At 37.4% G+C, this 18,653-nt stretch overlaps 2 protein-coding genes and 3 non-coding genes across 7 annotated transcripts in view; 1 reads left to right on the top strand and 4 right to left on the bottom strand.

Moving 5' to 3' along the window:
* Window positions 1–6,161: 6,161 nt before the first annotated feature.
* Window positions 6,162–10,881, bottom strand: LOC117419631 (large ribosomal subunit protein eL20). Its single transcript, XM_034032591.2, has 5 exons — window positions 10,761–10,881; window positions 9,716–9,895; window positions 8,423–8,552; window positions 7,527–7,636; window positions 6,162–6,307 (listed from the first exon to the last, which is right to left on the bottom strand). Exons 1-5 carry the CDS (start codon window positions 10,776–10,778, stop codon window positions 6,215–6,217), a joined length of 531 nt encoding a protein of 176 aa, XP_033888482.1. The 5' UTR covers window positions 10,779–10,881; the 3' UTR covers window positions 6,162–6,214.
* Window positions 6,664–6,794, bottom strand: LOC117420162 (small nucleolar RNA SNORA68). The gene has a single exon (XR_004547333.3). It is a non-coding gene; the product is annotated as a small nucleolar RNA SNORA68 (small nucleolar RNA).
* LOC117420164 (small nucleolar RNA SNORA68) lies at window positions 7,948–8,075 on the bottom strand. Its single transcript, XR_004547335.3, has one exon. It is a non-coding gene; the product is annotated as a small nucleolar RNA SNORA68 (small nucleolar RNA).
* On the bottom strand, window positions 9,262–9,392 carry LOC117420163 (small nucleolar RNA SNORA68). The gene has a single exon (XR_004547334.3). It is a non-coding gene; the product is annotated as a small nucleolar RNA SNORA68 (small nucleolar RNA).
* Window positions 10,882–13,593: 2,712 nt separating the features above from the next.
* LOC117419921 (exportin-T-like) overlaps window positions 13,594–18,653 on the top strand; it is a 34,921-nt gene continuing 29,861 nt past the window's right edge. Inside the window, exons 1-3 of one of the 3 annotated variants that reach the window (XM_058986415.1) lie at window positions 13,594–13,783; window positions 15,308–15,435; window positions 17,106–17,188. In XM_058986415.1, coding sequence (XP_058842398.1) covers window positions 15,376–15,435; window positions 17,106–17,188 — 143 coding nt within the window. In that variant the 5' untranslated portion in view covers window positions 13,594–13,783; window positions 15,308–15,375. The remainder of the gene's footprint in view (window positions 13,784–15,307; window positions 15,436–17,105; window positions 17,189–18,653) is intronic. The other 2 variants (XM_058986412.1, XM_058986413.1) reach the window with 2 other exon arrangements.

The raw sequence follows: 18,653 nt of genomic DNA, 5'->3' as shown, positions 1-18,653 counted from the left end.
TCAGCACTTTACAAAGAACAAACAGAACATGAATGACCTCAAATTCGTAGTTTTAGAAAAAAAAAAAATTAGACAATGTACAATATAGAAGACTAAAAGAAAATAAATGGATACATAAACTCAGTACCAACAACTACAGTATGTGGTGAATGACATCACAATCACAATAATAGATTTAAAGAGAAATAAATGAGTGTAGTTGCCATGACATCCAAAGCCTATAAGTACCTCCACTGTTTGTTTTCAAACACACTTTCCCTCGACAAAGATATGTAAACATACCAGAACGTTGGGAAGTTGGCTCTTTTGAGCAAAAACCTATTTTGTGTGAAACTATTTAAAGATTATTCCTATGAAGGATGTGAATGGAGGAAAGAAGAGGCCCGGAGTACAACAACAATCTAGGATGGCCAGGCAGATACTAAACAGAATGAAGAGATTAGCAGAAAAGAGAGCTAAGTATACCTCTCACATTAAGCACAAGAACACAGAAACTGGACTACGGATGGATGGACAACGACACCTGTGCCTTCTGCCTGTTCTGTTGTCAATTCAACGCTTGTCTTCTTTCTATTCCTTAAGGATATTATCTTCCAGTATTGCTCATCCTTGTTAGACAGCTTTTTGGGTCTTCCAGTCCTGGGTTTGTCAATTACAGATGATGTGTTTCTGTACTTGTTGATTATGCTTCGGATACCACACCTTGAAAATCAAGTGATGCAAGCTATTTCATTCAATGTTTTTCCTTCTTCATGCAAGTCAAGGTTGTTATAATAGTAGAAAACAATAGTGGAGGCTTTGAGTAAATTGTTGATGCTCATAATGCATCAGAGTAGAAAAAAGCAATATGTCTAAGACTTTTGCACAACAGTGTGTGTGTGTGTGTGTGTGTGTGTATATATATATATATATATATATATATATATATATATATATATATATATATATACACCTTGAATATCCCTTGGAGCACGGTCAAGACAATTATTAAGAAGTGGAAGGTGTATGGCACCACCAAGACCCTGCCTAGATCAGGCCGTCCCTCTCAACTGGATGACTGAACAAGAAGGAGACTGATCAGAGAGGCTACCACGAGGCCAATGGCAACTTTGCAAGAGCTACAGGCTTTTATGGCCAAGACTGGTCAGCGTGTGCATGTGACAACAATATCCCAAGGACTCCATAATTTTTTTCCCTTAACAGTGTGGAGCATGGTGTGTAGATAAGTGGAAAAAATCCTCATTTAAATGCATGAAACTCTGAGGCACTGACACAACAAATGTGAAAAAAAGTTCAAGGGGGTGTAGACTTTCTATAGGCACTGTATATGACATCAAGAGGGGAGTCTTGAAAATAGGCGCTGTAGATGATCTGAAGACATCACAGTCTGTATGATCAATCAGTGCTATGGAACAATCTATTTATTTATTTATTTATTTATTTATTTATTTATTTTATATATTATATAGTCAAAAGTTTTCGTACACCAATGGAAATGTATAATTTCAACTCATACCAAAGATTCTCAATCATATTTAGATCGGGACTTTGACTAGGTCCTTCCAGAACCTTTAACTTATTCTTCTCCATTCTGAAGTAGAATGTAATGTGTGCTTTGGATTGTTGTAGTGTTGGAACGTCCCGTTGTGCTTTAAACCAAGTTTTGTAGCAGAGGTTTTCAGATGATTGATATTTATATTTATATATATATATATATATACACACACACACACACACACACACACTGATGCACAAAAGAAATGCAACACTCAGGTCTAATGGATTTATTCAAATATTTTAAACATAAATATCATACAATATACCAGAAAATGTGAACAAAAATACAGATCAAAGGATCATGATAGGTTTTCAGTATGAAACGTGACACACTGTCAAAATGAAAACATTACAAAGTTAGTATCGGGCATGACCTCCTTGAGCATTAACACAATCCTGGAAGCGTTTATACATAGACCTGATCAGCCTCTGGATAGACTGCTGTGGGATGTTCTGCCACTCTTCCTGTGCCGCTGCAGCCAGCTGGCGAAGGTTGGCTGGTCGTGGTTGTCTCCTGTGGATGTCTTCCGTCAGGTCTGTCAAGGGCAAAACACCATTCATCGGTGAAGAAACAGTATTCAAAGGTTTCACTGAACTAGTCTGCTGATTGTTGAAGCAGAACATCTCATTCTCCAGGCAACTTCTCTCACAGACAGGCCGCCTCCAATCATGCCGATGGCAACCAGGCGATCTTCATTACTCAAGCGGGGCACGGTCATATCTTTCACTGTTCTTACGTTAATTAAAGTCATGTCTTTTCGAATGGCTATTTCGAGAGGTCTATGTAAAGCATATATTGTAAAGCACCTGACTTCATCCTGAGCTTCTATTACTACAGGTATGACATACAGGAGGGTAGAATCACAAATCTGCATATCCTTCCAATAACATGCCATAAACATTAACCCTTTAACTATCACTTATCAAAGTAGGCTTCTGAGAAACAGAATAGCTATATTAACTTGTTGATAATTCCACAGAACAATACATTCAACCACCTGGCTGAGCAAACAGACAGTTTTAAAAGTACTCAGCAAGAACAGTGAATGTTTTCTATTGCTGTTCTGCTGCTGGTCAAGCATGACGGGATCTGTAAGAAGTTGTATTTAAAATGGTCCGTACTGGGAATGCTGTTCATTTAAACTGCAATAATATCTGCAGGAATATATATTATGTACTGCGGTATATTCCTACCCAAACGACTTGCCTTAAAAATGGCACTTGTGCCGACTTAAAACAGACTCGATTAACAGCCAGATTGACTTAATGAGCCTTTCTTTTTACCCCAGCAAATGATGTGTTGCACATTTAAAATATTTGAACTCAGAGTTTATGTTGAAAGAGTCATATTTCTAACACTAAAACAGTAAGGAGAAACACACACAGTAAATACTGCAGTATGAATGCTACAATGTGCTCGTGTATTTTAATAGAACTTTCATATGTGATCGTCTTTTTCAAGTAATACAAAAACACAAACAGGATTATTTTACATGTCTATTGATAACCAATTTCATTTCCAATCAATACTCTGCAAACATCTTTTTATATAGCTTACTAAAGTTGGTTATTTTGAAAAAAAGTTTCATTAGTTTCATTTTTTACAAAACTGCACGCACTTATCTAAATAAACAGATTACCGCAGTCTTGTTTCTTAACAGTAAAACAAACACGGTCATGCAAACCCTGACATGTTACATTCTCTCGATGTTTAAATCTGAATCGATTAGTATTTGCTTCCCACAATTATATCAATTATTTTAATTATAGAACTGTAAGGTCTACAGAAAAAAATACCTGATTAAATATCCACTTTCTGTCATGTAGGTCGGTACTGCCGATTCAATCTTGCCAAACCCAGCTAAGAAACTGTTATGTTCCGTTCTGTTTTCCTTTCCCATAGCAATTGAAAGTGTGTTCTAAACCCCCGTTTTTTTTTTAAAAAAAAACAAAAAACGAGTTGACACAGGTCCATATCGCCACACCGAGGACATTAAAAAAAATTGCCAGGTTTATTTTTTATTATATATATAGTGGGGCAGCAGTGTGGAGTTTAGTGGTTAGGGCTCTGGACTCTTGACCAGACGGTTGTGGGTTCAATCCCTGGTGGGGGACACTGCTGCTGTATCCTTGAGCAAGGTACTTTACCTAGATTGCTGCAGTAAAAACCAACTGTAGAAAAAACATTGGTTATCTTTAAAACTGTGCAAGTTTTAATAGTCAAGTTTTGCCGTGAGAACAACTGCCTTGTGATTGACCGGTTGCAAGGCCTGTTGGTTGGTTGGTTGGTTGTCTTGTGCGACACTTTTATTGCAATGGAATTGGGATGAGGTGGTTTGAGTTAGCGATAGCAAAGAGATTAAAATGGATAAATGTGTGACAAGAGTAGGTGGAAAAAGGTGTCGGAGACTCGAACACCAGCTGCTTCAAAAAGTGGTGAAAAGTTAGCAACAGAATGACTGATGGAAATCTCTCTGCTGAGCTATCCTGACTTCAACAAGCTGGCAAAAACTATGGTCTCCGAGAAGTCACATTAATGGTAGGAACTTCTGTATTCATTATATTTGTTATTCAATTGAAATGTTAACATTGCTTATATTTTAGTCAGTGAATGTATTTTGGCATTTGGATGTGTTGCTGGGTCTCCACACATGCGGCCCTTCCATTCATTTCAGTTGCTCACCACTGTGGTAGACCCTCTGTAATCATTTAGGCCTATCATCAGTATCCCAACTCTATACTTAATCATACTTTCCACACTCTTCACCACATTGATCATTTAACCTCCCACTCCTTCATATGTTTCCATGGAGGAAAAAAAAACAGGTAACAAGCATATGGCTTCACACGTAGAAAGTTTACAAAAATTAATTTCCTAGACAGAACAAATGGAATGAGGGCAGCAGTGTGGAGTAGTGGTTAGGGCTCTGGACTCTTGACCGGAGGGTCGTGGGTTCAATCCCAGGTGGGGGGCACTGCTGCTGTACCCTTGAGCAAGGTACTTTACCTAAATTGCTCCAGTAAAAATCCAACTGTATAAATGGGTAACTGTATGTAAAAAGAATGTGTAAAAACTAATGTAATTGTATGTAAAAATAATGTGATATCTTGTATCAATTGTAAGTTGCCCCGGATAAAGGCATCTGCTAAGAAATAAATAATTAATTAACTGCATTTTGTTGGAGGGCTCCCATGTCACAATACAACTGGTTTGGAATCATGTAGGACTCCTGATTGAGTCATATTTGAAAATATGGATTTAGTTTGTTCTTCGCATAATACAGAATAGTGACAAACTGCTGGTTTCACAAACCCTGATTAGCACTAATCTTGGACTACCTTACTCAAAGTAACACTAGTAGTCCAAGACTGGTGCAGATCAGGGTACGTGAAACCAGCCCAAAGTCTCTTAAAAGTTGTTTTTGTGTCAAAAAAATAAAATGCATGCATTTTTGCCCAGATTAAATAACTTTTGTTCGGCAAGTAGCATATGCTTTTTTTGTAAAACAGCTGTTACTTAGTTTCACAATGCAAATAAATAAATAATCAATACATTTCAATTTCTGTATTGTATTCAAACTGCTTATAACTTTTGCAAGTCAGCTTCAGTGCCCATGGGCAACCAGACCAGACTTAGCAGGCTGTCAGTTGTCAGGTGCTTCTGTATCCAAGATTACAGATTACTGTTGTGTTCGTTAAACAGCATCATCACTTAATATCACTGAACACTGAAGTAGTTTAAAGAAGGCACTCACACGAATGCAAAGCAGGAAACCATATATACTGTTTAAAATGAATACAGCCCTACGTAGGACTGGATACATTTGGAAACAATGAAGAAAACATTCTTCGGCAGTCGTTCCATTAACAGTGAAATAATCTTGTGTGTTTTTATACGTGAAAAGGTTAAACTGCAAAACCAGATGACTTACCATTGTGTAAGCAGTAAAAACCACTACTGCTATTGACTCCAGGTAAGATATCATGAAGCAACTAAACAAATCAGTAGGTGTAGTTTTTACATTATTGAAGCACAAAGTGTGGGTGCCTACCTGCAGCTATACTACAGTATCTAAGATAATGTTAAACTGCCAAGCCAACAATGTTCTGATGGAGAAAAGTATATAGAAGGCTCAATGATGTATGGTTTTCAAACTAAAGTCATTATGGTGTAAAAATGATCATGGGTGTAGAGCACTTCAGCTTTACAGGAAATATGTATTGGAATTCCAATACTTCCAAAGGAGTGGCCTCCAAAGAAGTTTTGTAACGAACTGTCAAGTTACACGCAAGGCATGAGCTGCACTACTGAAGCAAGTACACAGCCCACGGGGGGGTTACCCAGCTTATAAAATGGCCCAGGCAAGTGCATAGAGAAACATTTAATTTTAACTAAAAGTTACTTAAGTGTATCCATACATCAGTGGAAGGCCTTCACTGATTATAGCAGTATATGGGGGGTGGGGGAAGAGTGTAATTGTCATTTGCCTCTTTACAGCACTGGTGAATTGAACTGGTCAAAGAACACTTCACTTGCAAACAAAACCAGTGCACACACCCACACGGACATAAAAATAAATAAAAACCCCCAAAAGACTGCAAGACCAAATGTAACTTTTTTTATTACAGCACATATCCAAAAGTTGAGCGGTTTCATTTAGAAGAAGGTGTTTGGTCTCTTCGTAGTAAAACGTGGCTTGTGCTGGCGGCGCAGTACTCTGTGTGGCAGAGGGAACTTGATCTTGGAGTCCTGGAGAAATAACAGAACAAATGTCAGTCATTATCAACTACAGATCAAAAGGACTACTTAAAATCAAGCTTTCTTGGTATTAAAGTTCATAGAAAGAATGGCAGCAGTGACAGCAGACTAGGGAATCATTTAAAAAAGCTAACAAGTACATCTTCCTTAAAACAGGAACACCTATACAAATACTGTCACTTTATAGACATGGCAAAAAAAAATGTTATATTGGTTTAACACAAATGCACATTGCATGCATATTTCTTTTCATTTATTAAGAATAAGGCCGACCTAAAGACATGCAACACAAAACAGAAGTTTGCTACCCATAAGGGTAGTACAGCTGGGAAAAGGTTGAATTTCAGAACTGTTGAACCTTGATTTCACTTTCAGTAGCACAGCAGCAAATGAAAGGCGACAAGGTACCGTTTTATATCTGCACATCAGGCAAGAGCATTATTAGATAAAACAATGTTCTTTGGGTTTTGTGTGCAAAACATGCTGGTCAGAGAAGGAGATTCGTATTTTATGCCAAGGATAAACAAAACAATCTGCCATTGGTATAAAATAGTTCAACTATCAAAATAACTTCACCCCACGTATTTATGAATCTTCACAAAGTGTGGAAAATCTGGACTTTATAGCCACACCATTTGTGAAAAAAAGCCTAGAATCGTAATGCACCATATTCTTTCATTTGGAAGCGATTTTAGGTTTCAGTTTACCATTTTTGTATTGTTCATGTTAAATGGACCAACAGAGCTTTTAAGTACAACACTGGAGTTTTACATTTAACTCCAGGTCTAATCCCAACAACAATGTTATGCTATTTTAAGTTCCACAGATCACAAGTGCTGTTTTGGAGTGTGTGGAAATCAAGTAGGCTCATCATTTTAAAACGCTCTACTGCTGAAATGTACAGAATTTGTGTTGCGCGTCAATGGAAAAAAGGTGCTTGTATGTGTGCCTACTGCTGCTCTCCACAAAGCTGTTATCTTATCTCAACCCATCTGGAGAGCAGCAATCAACAAACTCGCGCAGTCGTTTAACTGTTTCAATAGGAATGGTTAATTTGTCCCCAACACCACCACTAACCTGCCTTCACGGGTTTGAATAAATCAGTTTGAGCAGCTCAGTCGGTCAAAACACTGTGCCTAGACTTGCGCCTATAAATCTCAATTCAAAACACAGGGAATGCATCCCATCAAACAAAAAGGATGTAACTTACATGGAACTGCTTGATTGCAGGTCTGCGACACTTGCTGGCAGGAATCTCCTCCACCTTCATGATCTGGATGGCATGAGCGCGGGCACGATGGCGAGCACCCATGTCACGGTCTAGAAACACAGTTTAGCGACAGTTAATACTGGGTGGGGGGCTGACAGAGCAGATTTTAGGGGTACGTCCTTAGCCTCTGTATGGACAGTTACGAATGCACTTCAATCATTTCATCTGGAGTACATAAAAGGCAAGAGGCGAAAAAGTAAATCAATAATTTAACTTGATCTACAGCTATTTGACAAGGGTTACCCACCCAATCAAAAGACAGGTATTGTTACAAACTACTGCAAAAATGGTATCCAATAAATACAGAACCAATCATTTGGAATATGAAGAGCAAGGAATGCTAATAGAATGGCCTCTCAAACAGTGTTGAACCTTGAATTCACTTTCAGTAGCACAGCAGCATAGGAAAGGCGACAAGGTACAGATTTTCTCTTTGCACACATGGCAAGAACATTAGATAAATAATGCTCTTTGGGTTTTGTGTGCATTTTGTAAAACTACCACATCCCCATTTACAAGACCCAATGGCATATTCACCAACCCTCTGCTATTACAGCTGACAACATTAAATAAAGGGGGAAATTGTGAAATTAATTTTATTCCAAGAATTGTAATTTGTGGTATAAAAAAAATAGTTAAGGTCAGAAAACAAAATTGATAACTATGAGTCAACAGAAATTAAAGACCACCGAGACCCAGCATATTACTAGAATGTCCTAACCAAGTACCATTACAATTAGATAAGCCGTTTTTACATGTGAATATGCTAGCGTGACATGCATGTACAAGCGCCCCATTGGCTTTATAGAAGCTGTATTAAGATAATGTATACTTACAGCACTGAGTTACAGCCAGAGAAGTGGTCATGTCCCGGTACTCCCTGTACATGTTGTGGGTGCCACTTCGAGAGTCGTAACGCAGCCAGATACCAAAGTTCTTCACCTTCAGGGGCGACTTATCGTAAACCTGGGAACAAGCTCAGGGTTATTTCTACAGCTTCATGTACTGCAGCAGTACAAGCAAAACATCACAAGTGAGCACAAAACAGTTGTACTTCTAGAGCTAGTCACAAAATGAAATGTCACGAAACCCACAGCATCCACACACACAAAGGCATTGCTGGGATTTATTAGACTAATCTTTGGCTAGGTACATTCTGCACCAAAATAAGCAAGTCAGGGCCAAGGAAAGTTCAATGAAACAAAACTACAGGGAAGGGAAGTCCAGAACATTATAAAAGTCCAGAACATTATAAAAAAATGGATACAAGTTGCAGGCTTTTTTTTTTTTTTTTTTTTTTTTTTTTTTTTTTTAAAAGCCTACTTTGCACTATGAAATAGACTATTCTTTGTTACCCCCAGCATCAGAATTGTTTAGGATGGGGGGGGGGGGGGGGGAATAAGTCAAATGTATCACTTACACATTCCACTTTTTTGTCAGTACATTTATAATACGGGATCTTCTACCTTAATGTTTCCACCCAGATGCACAGGACACATCTATCCAGTTGCTAACAAATGCAATGGTTCTCCTATGTAGTTAGGATGCAGTGCATCGAGGAAGATTTGGTTTACAACAAATTGCATTTGTTTTAATTTATTCAGAACGAGGCAACCTAAAAGACATTCAACACAACCAGGAGTTTGCTACCCATAAGGGAAAGGCTTAATTTCATAACTGTTGAACCTTGATTTCACTTTCAGTAGCACAGCAGCAAATGAAAGGCGACAAGGTACCGTTTTATATCTGCACATCAGGCAAGAGCATTATTAGATAAAACAATGTTCTTTGGGTTTTGTGTGCATTAGTCATCCCCACCTAATATCATCCTACACTGAAATCTCCACCCGATATGCTAAATGAACCAGATCACAGGGTTTGTAACCAATTAGCCCTGCAACTAGGGCTGGGTTTCAAAATGTACCTAGTTTAGGTATGTTTATTATTAAAACACTCAGGTCCCTGCTAAATCTGCTCTCAACAGATCACCCTGACCACAGCAAGAATAAATCAAAGCGGAGTCAAACAATTTACCAGCAAACTTAATTATACATTAATACACTTCATTAAAAGCAGGGCTAGCGCGAGTTTCAAGCCCCGTTTTGTCAAATAGTTTGTTTTATTCATACCAGGCCACAGTAGACAACCTCGCCAGAGGCCTTCTTCATCTTCCTCAGCTGAGAGACGAAGTACCAGAAACGGGACTTGGCGACGACGTGGTTTGGAGCGAAGATCCGCATCCGATAGAGGGGAGGCGTGGGGTTCTTGGCCGAGGGCAGCAGGCGCCCGATAACCTTGTATTCCTTCAGCTGGGAAAACAAACGAGAGGGGGTTAATACTCGTTTTTCCAGTTACTTCCGTTTCAGATTTTTTCTTCTTCTTTTAAACCTTGATGTCACTTTCAGCAGTACGGCATCAGCAATATTGAAACGTAACGGCGACAAGGTACCGTTTTATTTCTGCAGACAGAGACGATTTTAAATCAATACGAAGTTGCTGCACGCTGAACCATATATATATATATATATATATATATATATATATATATATATATATATATAAATAAAAAACTTACGCTCAATAAATCTAAATATACACCATATCGTTTATATATACAGTGCATGTGAGTTTCATGAAACAAATATCGTTATTTAATTTAATAAGATGGAAATCGGTTACCAGTTTTTCATTCAATCGGTTCAACTAACTTACTATCAGAGCACTATCTGTGTTGACATATAGTACCATAGTTTAACAGAATTTCTAATAGAGCTATACTAAACAGATGTAAAGCATGCGGCCTACACTGGTAATAATACCCCAATGCCGAGTTCAACATTATTAACACTGCACTAGCAACGCTGATCCTTTACATTTTTTAACAACTCGTAAATACGAGAATACAACGCAACTGTCATGCAAAGTTTTCATCCGCATATTTACTCTATTAAGTATTGCTAGCTCTCACTGTCTGTACAGCACATGGTTTGCTCTGTAGTGGACGCCATGTTGCCGTGACTTAACGTCTCACTTTAAAACAAATAATAATCCGAATAAACACACTACGCCGACGTATTTTCTGTTTTATGGCTATTTAAGTATTTCATACGCCTATATGAAACATTTAAACACAGTTTTTGACCATTTATCACAGAATTATCAACGTTTACATACAGTGCCAGACGCCTTCATGGTGCCTCTCGCTCGCTGCCACAGTAAAGAGGAAGGCTTGGTAGCGAGAACTCCCTACGTCAACCCTCACCGGATGCGAGGCGGGTCATCACACTGCCTGCTGATTGGTCGCCATTGCAACGAACTGTAGAGCATGATTCGTTCTCACGATGTGTCACTAAAAAAAAAAAAAAAAAACCGAACACAAGCACGTGGCGCATACTGTAGTTGCGCTAAATATGTAGTCCTTTTTTATTCATAATTTTGTGAAGATACAGTTATCCATGTTTAAGCTGTAGACTCAGTCTGTTTGCCTGTTTTAAGTTACTGGTGTCTATTTTCTGAATTGTTTCTGTTTTTAAGAGTTAAGTGCATTCTACATTAGCAGACCCTGTTTGACAGTCCAGTTTGTTTACATCATCCACGGTAGTTTTAGCATTTGGGACACACCCTCATCCCCTTTTGAAACTCAATTAGCAATACAGCACTTGTGATCCAACTATGAATGTTCCTGATCCTTATTGAAGCTGTAGGTGATAAACAATTCTCTCTCATACTTCAGATACATATTATGTAATACTATATGGATAGAAAAAATAAATAAATAAAAAAAACGATTAACAAAAGTAAACATGTTTTACTCCGAGATTTTACAGAGCATGTTTTGAATATACTTAACAGTAACAGCTTTTTAGGCAATTTGTTTGATTATATTCTTACGTTTTCCTCAGGAAAGATTTCTTTCTTTGTAATTATATATATTATATAATATGCAATAGGTTGTAAACAGATTCTAGCATGTGTCCAAAAATAGCTAAAACTACTTAAATAAACACTAACATGTATTTATAATCAGAGATTATAATTGTACTCGTCCTTCTATACTCTTGTCACTCTCACCGTTTTTATTTTCTTAATTACTCATTTATTATGCAAAAAGCCATTATTTAAATACATTATTTAATTGGCTGCTGATGGAAAGGAAGGAATCTGATTTTAAACATCTTTCTTCAGCATACTTACAAGTTTTCTGCCTAGAGTTTCCTATATCTTCCTCGGACGACCTCTCCCTGTCCTGTGTCTTACTGTCCTCTCTTTTCAGAAGCCTGGGCAAGTGTTTTTCTGAATTGCCATGTTCCTTTAAATTAATTCGGGGTGGCCAATCATGGTCTTGGAGGGCCATTCCTGTCCAGGTTTAACAAGTAAAAATGAAATCATTAGCTACTTCATGGTCTGGGTGGAGGTTTAGTTTGTTCAATAAACGATTTAGAACAGGGTTGGAACAAAGATTAGGAGTGGAAGGGCCCTCCAAGGCCTATGATGGGCCAAGTCTCGTCTCGTCTCGTCTCTTCTCTTCTCTTCTCTTCTCTTCTCTTCTCTTCTCTTCTCTTCTCTTCTCTTCTCTTCTCTTCTCTTCGTTAAGTAGCGCTAGAACATGGGTCTCCAACCCTGGTCCTGGAGAGCTACTGTGGCTGCTGGTTTTTGTTTTAACCAGTTTCTCAGTTACTTAATGGAACCAATTATTGGCTTAATTAGTCAAGATTAACAGGTGTTTCAAATCTTTAGCCACTGTATTTACCAGTTGTAAAGACACCTATAAAACCTGCTAGATAGGGGCGCAACAGGACCAGGTTTGGAGACCCCTGCACTAGAAGCTGAAATGGTTCCCAATTCACCTTGTTTTTGTTTTATTCATGAATGACAAACTCAAGCATATACGTTTTCTAAACACCTGGTTATATTACACTTAATCAAGAAAAAACATTTGATGACAGTGGTTACACAATTATTTGGCAACAATTGCACATGTTTATTCTGAAAAATGAATCTGCACAGTAAATGAATAGTTACCAGTAAGGAGTATATGAAGAAGAATAAAAACCAGAACATTTTTTTTTTAACTTTTTGAGGCTACTGGTTGAATACGTCTTTTAATGTCACTGTACAAAACAAACCACAATGCAACTTCCATGTACATATTACACATCCATCAGCATCCTTGACATGTATTTTGTGATATGTAAAAGCTGCATCTCCCTGCTGAAGTCAAGATGGGGAAGACAGGTGCTTCTGTGACCTTGTGCCTTTAAAAATATTAAAATGTACTACCTACACCAGTTTTCTGTTGTACAGCAATAAAGGTCCGTATTTTTTGCAATATATATATATATATATATATATATATATATATATATATATATATATATATATATATATATATATATCTCACTTATAAAAATGGCTGCATTAATCAAAACACAATAGGGACTAACTTAAAAGGCACTTCCAAGATAACATTTAGGAACATTAATTATTAAACACAATCAGAATTATTAAACAAGCAATCCATACGTTTTTTATTTGATTTTCTATAATAAATGACTGTGCTGTCAACTTGCTGAGCAGACTGCTACAGTGAATACAAAATAGCACAACCAGGAGAATTTAACATTGTTAATGTTTCTGACTGTGACAAAAAAAATGAAGGCTGAAACTGAAACAATCCGAGGTTTCCTGGGATAGTCTACTTATCTGATAGTGTGCATGATAGGGCAAACCAACCACCAGAATGTGCACTCTAGTAATAAAAAAAACACGAAGCTAGTAGCTTCTGGCAGAGAAGCACTAAATACAGCAGAACATATTTCAGATACTAAACTTGTCTGTGCAAATTCTGCATCATTTATATAAATAATACGTCTACAGCGAATTAAGAACACATAGGTCTTATTAAAACACAGCACACACTATTGGGTGGTTGCAAAACACGTCAACTGCCGATGGATAGGCAACTAACTGTGTAAATAATTATGCAATGAAATGCACACTCCGGCGTGTTCCCTTCCTGTGGTCGTGACGTGTCCTCAGAGTCTGCGCAGCTGATTTCCGTCTGCGCGGAGTCCTAGAATATTCGAAGTCAGAAACCCCGAGCGCGTACAATTCGTTCCGGCCGCCGGGAAACCAGACACACTGTACTTTACCCAGACTGAGGGGACGGGGGACGATGAGCTAAACACCGTAGGAAGGTAATAGACTAACGAACTAAAGTTTCACTTTGAATTACGCGTAGCGATTATTAAAAGCGACCCTGGTAACTTTGTTTTCGTTGCTTTTTTAAAAATTGTGCTGTGACAGCATGCTGATGTACTGGCTGCCCCGCATGAACCGGAATGTGGCTGTAACTGCTCTCCTCAATGGAGCGCTTCTGTATTCACAACGTGGGCAAAACTGAACTGTACAGCTGCCAGATGCTCTTGTAAGAATGGGATGGCGTTATAGCGCTCATTAACTCAGTAATTTTATAGTCGTGAATAGGCCCGAAAAAGATGTTGGCTAGGATTAGGAACGTCTACGTGATTTTTTCTTAGTGGTAACAGAAAAGTAATCGGAGTGGCATTGCTAGGACTGTGTGTGCCAAGTGAAAACAGAGCATCGTGTCACACACACACAGCCTTGCTAGCGCAGTCAGCCGATTTCTTGTGCAAACACCATTTGTTTAAAAGGTCAGTGAATTTCCTCACGAAGTAGAATTAGACCGTATTTTTTTATATTTACTAGTTGAATGGTAGGGTGATGGATTAGTACCATCGCACAGAACACAAAAACATTGTTTTAATTTAAATATATATTACGATAGTACTTTAGGATTATTAAGAGTTAACTGTACAACAAACAATATGGTGTTTGCTTTTTTATTTTTATTTATTTATTTATTTATTTATTTATATATATATATATATATATATATATATATATATATATATATATATATATATATATATATATATAATTTTTTTTTTATTCGTCTAACGTTTAAAAATAGCACTGTTTTGCTGTTGCCACTGGTACTTTTCTGGATCAAAAAAATAAGAAACTGTAAATACTGGTGTGTGCTGGGTAAGTTACACACAAACAAAAAAACCGTCAGTGTACACGTAACTTACATATATTATAAAAATTCATTTTTTTTTTTTTAAGATACCTATGACGAAAAGGGTTCTATTTTTGTAATATGTTCACATCTAGTCACTTAATGTTATTTTTCGCAATATGATAACCAAATGACTTTTAAAACTAGCAACAAGGTATTGTATCAATGGTGTATATTTTGTTAAGTACTTCGTGAGCACTTAATTAGGCTCACTGTTGATTTTAATGAGGTATTTATTATGATAATTATTAGGCCAAGCAGAATTATACTTTTTTTATAGGTTCAAAACAAACAAACAAAAAAAGCATTTATTTTGATTTGTGAGGGAAAGTCAGCTGATGGAATGATTATCTATCCACAAGATATTCTGAATGATATAACTCTGTCCACCGTCCCTTGGATGGTATTGTGTGATGTGTTGTAATTTATAAAACAGTAACTCGATTTGAGGGCACCGACAAACAGTGTATCACCGTTTAAACATTTAATGAATGAAACAGACTACCCCCCCCTAGCCCTTGTCAGTTTGAGGTGCCACAGTCAAGGCATTGTGTGTTTGTGCTGAGGTAAGTGCTGTCATTGTTCAAGTTCATGAGCTCTCTTGCTGTTTTGTTGGCAGATGTTTGTAGCCCACACAAGGGGGGAAGGGAGCTATCCTATCGTGAAAAATCGGTAACTGCCACCAACATGGATCAACAGGCACTTTTGGGGCTGAACCCCAATGCAGATGCCAACTTCAGGCAGAGGGTAAGTTGCAAATATCACCTGTTCTTTATCCAAATGTTTTTATACATAGTGTCTCTTAGTACATTAGTGTGTTACTGTAAATCTTTGGCACAGCACATACCCACTATTGTGCTAGGCCCTGCAGGGATGGAAATATGACTTGCTGCATAACAGTGTTGACTATACCAGGTTTTAATGTGCTTGATTAGCCACAATGTATAGGTAACAAGCTCAGGTGTGTATTATTAACCTCATAGTAAAACCAAGAGTAGATCAAAGTGCTATGCAATGGGAGTCTTTTTCTAATCTCTCCCCTGCACTATGTAGCAGACACTTCCATAGGGACAGTCCCTCATATGACTTATGCACACAAATGAATCAGAGCTTGACACTTAAGCAGCGATATGACCATACACACCAGAAGCGACGCGGAGGCGATGAGACAGGTTTGAAAACTGCCAGATCTATGCAACTGTTCAAAATTTCTATTGACAAAACTATGATCAAGACAGGTACATATTCGTCAACATGATGTGGAAATTATGATTGTCTTCTCTGACGGTATTTCAACACATATGGCAATAAATCATACACACCAGGCTTATCCAGTTTTCTTCAAAATTGACTCCCGTATGTTATCTTTCAAATGTGTATCTTTATAATTGTGATGCCCTTTGTCATAAAGCTCTGGGTATTTTTTCAACTACAAGTATTATTGTTTCCTCCGTCATTTTGGCTACTGCTTCACCCTGCTGGACCGCGTGCATTGAAGCTGTTCTCTGATTGCTCAATGCCCTAGTTGACTAAATGCCCTAGTTGATTTAAAGTAGCAGCAGTGTGGAGTAGTGGTTAGGGCTCTGGGCTCTGGGCTCTGGGCTCTGGGCTCTTGACCGGAGGGTCGTGGGTTCAATCCCAGATGGGGGACACTGCTGCTGTACCCTTGAGCAAGGTACTTTACCTTGATTGCTCCAGTAAAAACCCAACTGTATGAATGGGTAATTGTATGTAAAAAATAATGTGATATCTTGTAACAATTGTAAGTCGCCCTGGATAAGAGCGTCTGCTAAGAAATAAATAATAATAATAATAATAATAATAATAAATGCACCGTGTGTAACACATATCAAATAGGCTACGAAATAGTCTTGCACATCTGACAGTTGTAAAGCTATAAAAAATATATATATTATCTCTAGAACACGTTACAGACAAAGCACAAAAGTCTACAACAGTTTGCCGTTACTGTATATTACAGGTTTACTGCATAACTTTACTCCATGAAAAGTGTGATGTGACTGTGCTGTGTTGCATACGGAGGTATGTTTGCATTCAGCAGCTGAGTGCGTCACCAGTAATTTAGGGAGTTGAGAGCTGCGACAGAGTTCGTCAAACGTGTTCTTGTTATTAAAAACAACAGTTACGTTCAATACTGGATTCGGGTCTTTTATTTAAAAAAACTGCAAACATTGGAGGGATGTATTAAAATGGATGTGCGGATATAGGATTCGGTTCATCCCTAGTTGTAACAGCAATCTGAACCCTGCTCAAAAAGTAGGTATTCGGGCCAAAACCGAATCCTGGATTCGGTGCATCCCTAGTTGTAAGAGCAAGTTGAATTGATTCCATATATTATATCCATATAGCAATTACGCCCGCAGTCAGCTTTGTAATTAACAGTTTTGTTTCTTTAGGCTTTGGCTTACTTTGAACAGCTGAAAGATTCTCAAGATGCCTGGCACGTGTGTGCAGAAGCCTTGGCTAAAGGCATATACAGGTATGTGATTGCTTACTACAGCGTGTAGTACTACAGATGCAATGTCTTCACCTGTGTTTCTCATCTGTTACTGTAAGTTAATATGTATAGGTTTTTTTTTTATGTCTGCCTTTGATGCAGCTGGTGTCTTTTTTTTGTTGAAGACATTTGAAAGAAATCGTGCAGCTCTATGAATAGTAGCATGTTCAATGATTTACTGGAAGCAAATTAAACCAACTGCAAGGTTCCTAAACACAGTGTAACAGGTGGTGTGTCAATAAGGCAAACGTCTGCTGTATTTAATTGATTAAAAAAAAAGTATATTTGCTAGGAATGTGCTTCTGGTACATTTTTATGAACGTTTAAATGCTATGCAGGTGTCAGCGTTTAAACCATATCTACATACAGACACACACTCTTTATATTACATTCTGATGTATACTGTTAGTATTTTCCAAGCAAAGAACTCCCAAATAAGCAAATAACATTTTAACATTTCAAAGACTTAACTACAAAGTAAATAAATAAATAAAACCCAAAACACCTACACATCAAAGTATAGATTGAAATTGGGGCTGTCACTCGATTTAAAGTTTTTGATCAGTTAATTTATGTGCATTAGTTGATTAACTTGTAGATTAATTAGTGCACATTTTTAATAAAGGTCACAATCTTATAGCGGCTGTCCTGCATGGAATACTTAAAAATCAATAGAATCTAAATTTCTTTTTAAAAATAAGCCCAGTGGGAATTTGGTCTTTATAAAAGCATTTGTATTATTATTTTTATCTTAGTAAATGTCTCTCTTTGTATTTGTACTGCACTATTGAGATGTACCTGTGCTGGCCCTGTATTCAAAAAACAAAAACAATATATATAAAATAGAAAACACAGCTTACATATGTTACAGAATCTTCCATATGCACAGATTCCAATACATTGTTATATTAACTCTACTGTTCAGGGATCGGTGCCACAAACGGGAAATCCTTTTTTTTTTGTATTTAATTTTTTTAAATATCCCCTTCTGTTGACAAATTACATAGGACTTTTTTTTTTTTTTTAAACAAATGATTTGCGTAAATGTACTAGTAAATTAAAGCCTACACATAATTTATTTACACTTATGTGTTCTCTGAATTAACGGCCTTTTAAAATCGTGTTGTAGGTATTCACAGTCACCATCTAGAGTGTTCTGTTTATGAGGCTTTTTACTGCATTCAATAACTCCATCTCCAGTTTCTATTAAACGGAAAGCTGGTTCTATGCACAGGACGACATCTATGCACAAGATAAGATGTACTGGATTGGTTTATTTCTCGTAAGTGAAGTAATTGCTCGCAAACATTGGTTTAATAAATAACTTATATTCAAATAAATACCAGAGCTGGTTTACTGAATCCAGTGTCGATGAAAGACTAGCTTTCAAGACATCAAATGTCTCTTCTTCAGGCGTAAGTGAATCAACTGTCACACTCTGTCTGTA

The sequence above is a fragment of the Acipenser ruthenus genome, chromosome 14 (genome assembly GCF_902713425.1).
Source record: "Acipenser ruthenus chromosome 14, fAciRut3.2 maternal haplotype, whole genome shotgun sequence".
Lineage (NCBI taxonomy): Eukaryota > Metazoa > Chordata > Actinopteri > Acipenseriformes > Acipenseridae > Acipenser > Acipenser ruthenus.
Note: the sequence above shows the minus strand (reverse complement) of the source record. Positions and strands in the feature narration are given on the sequence as shown.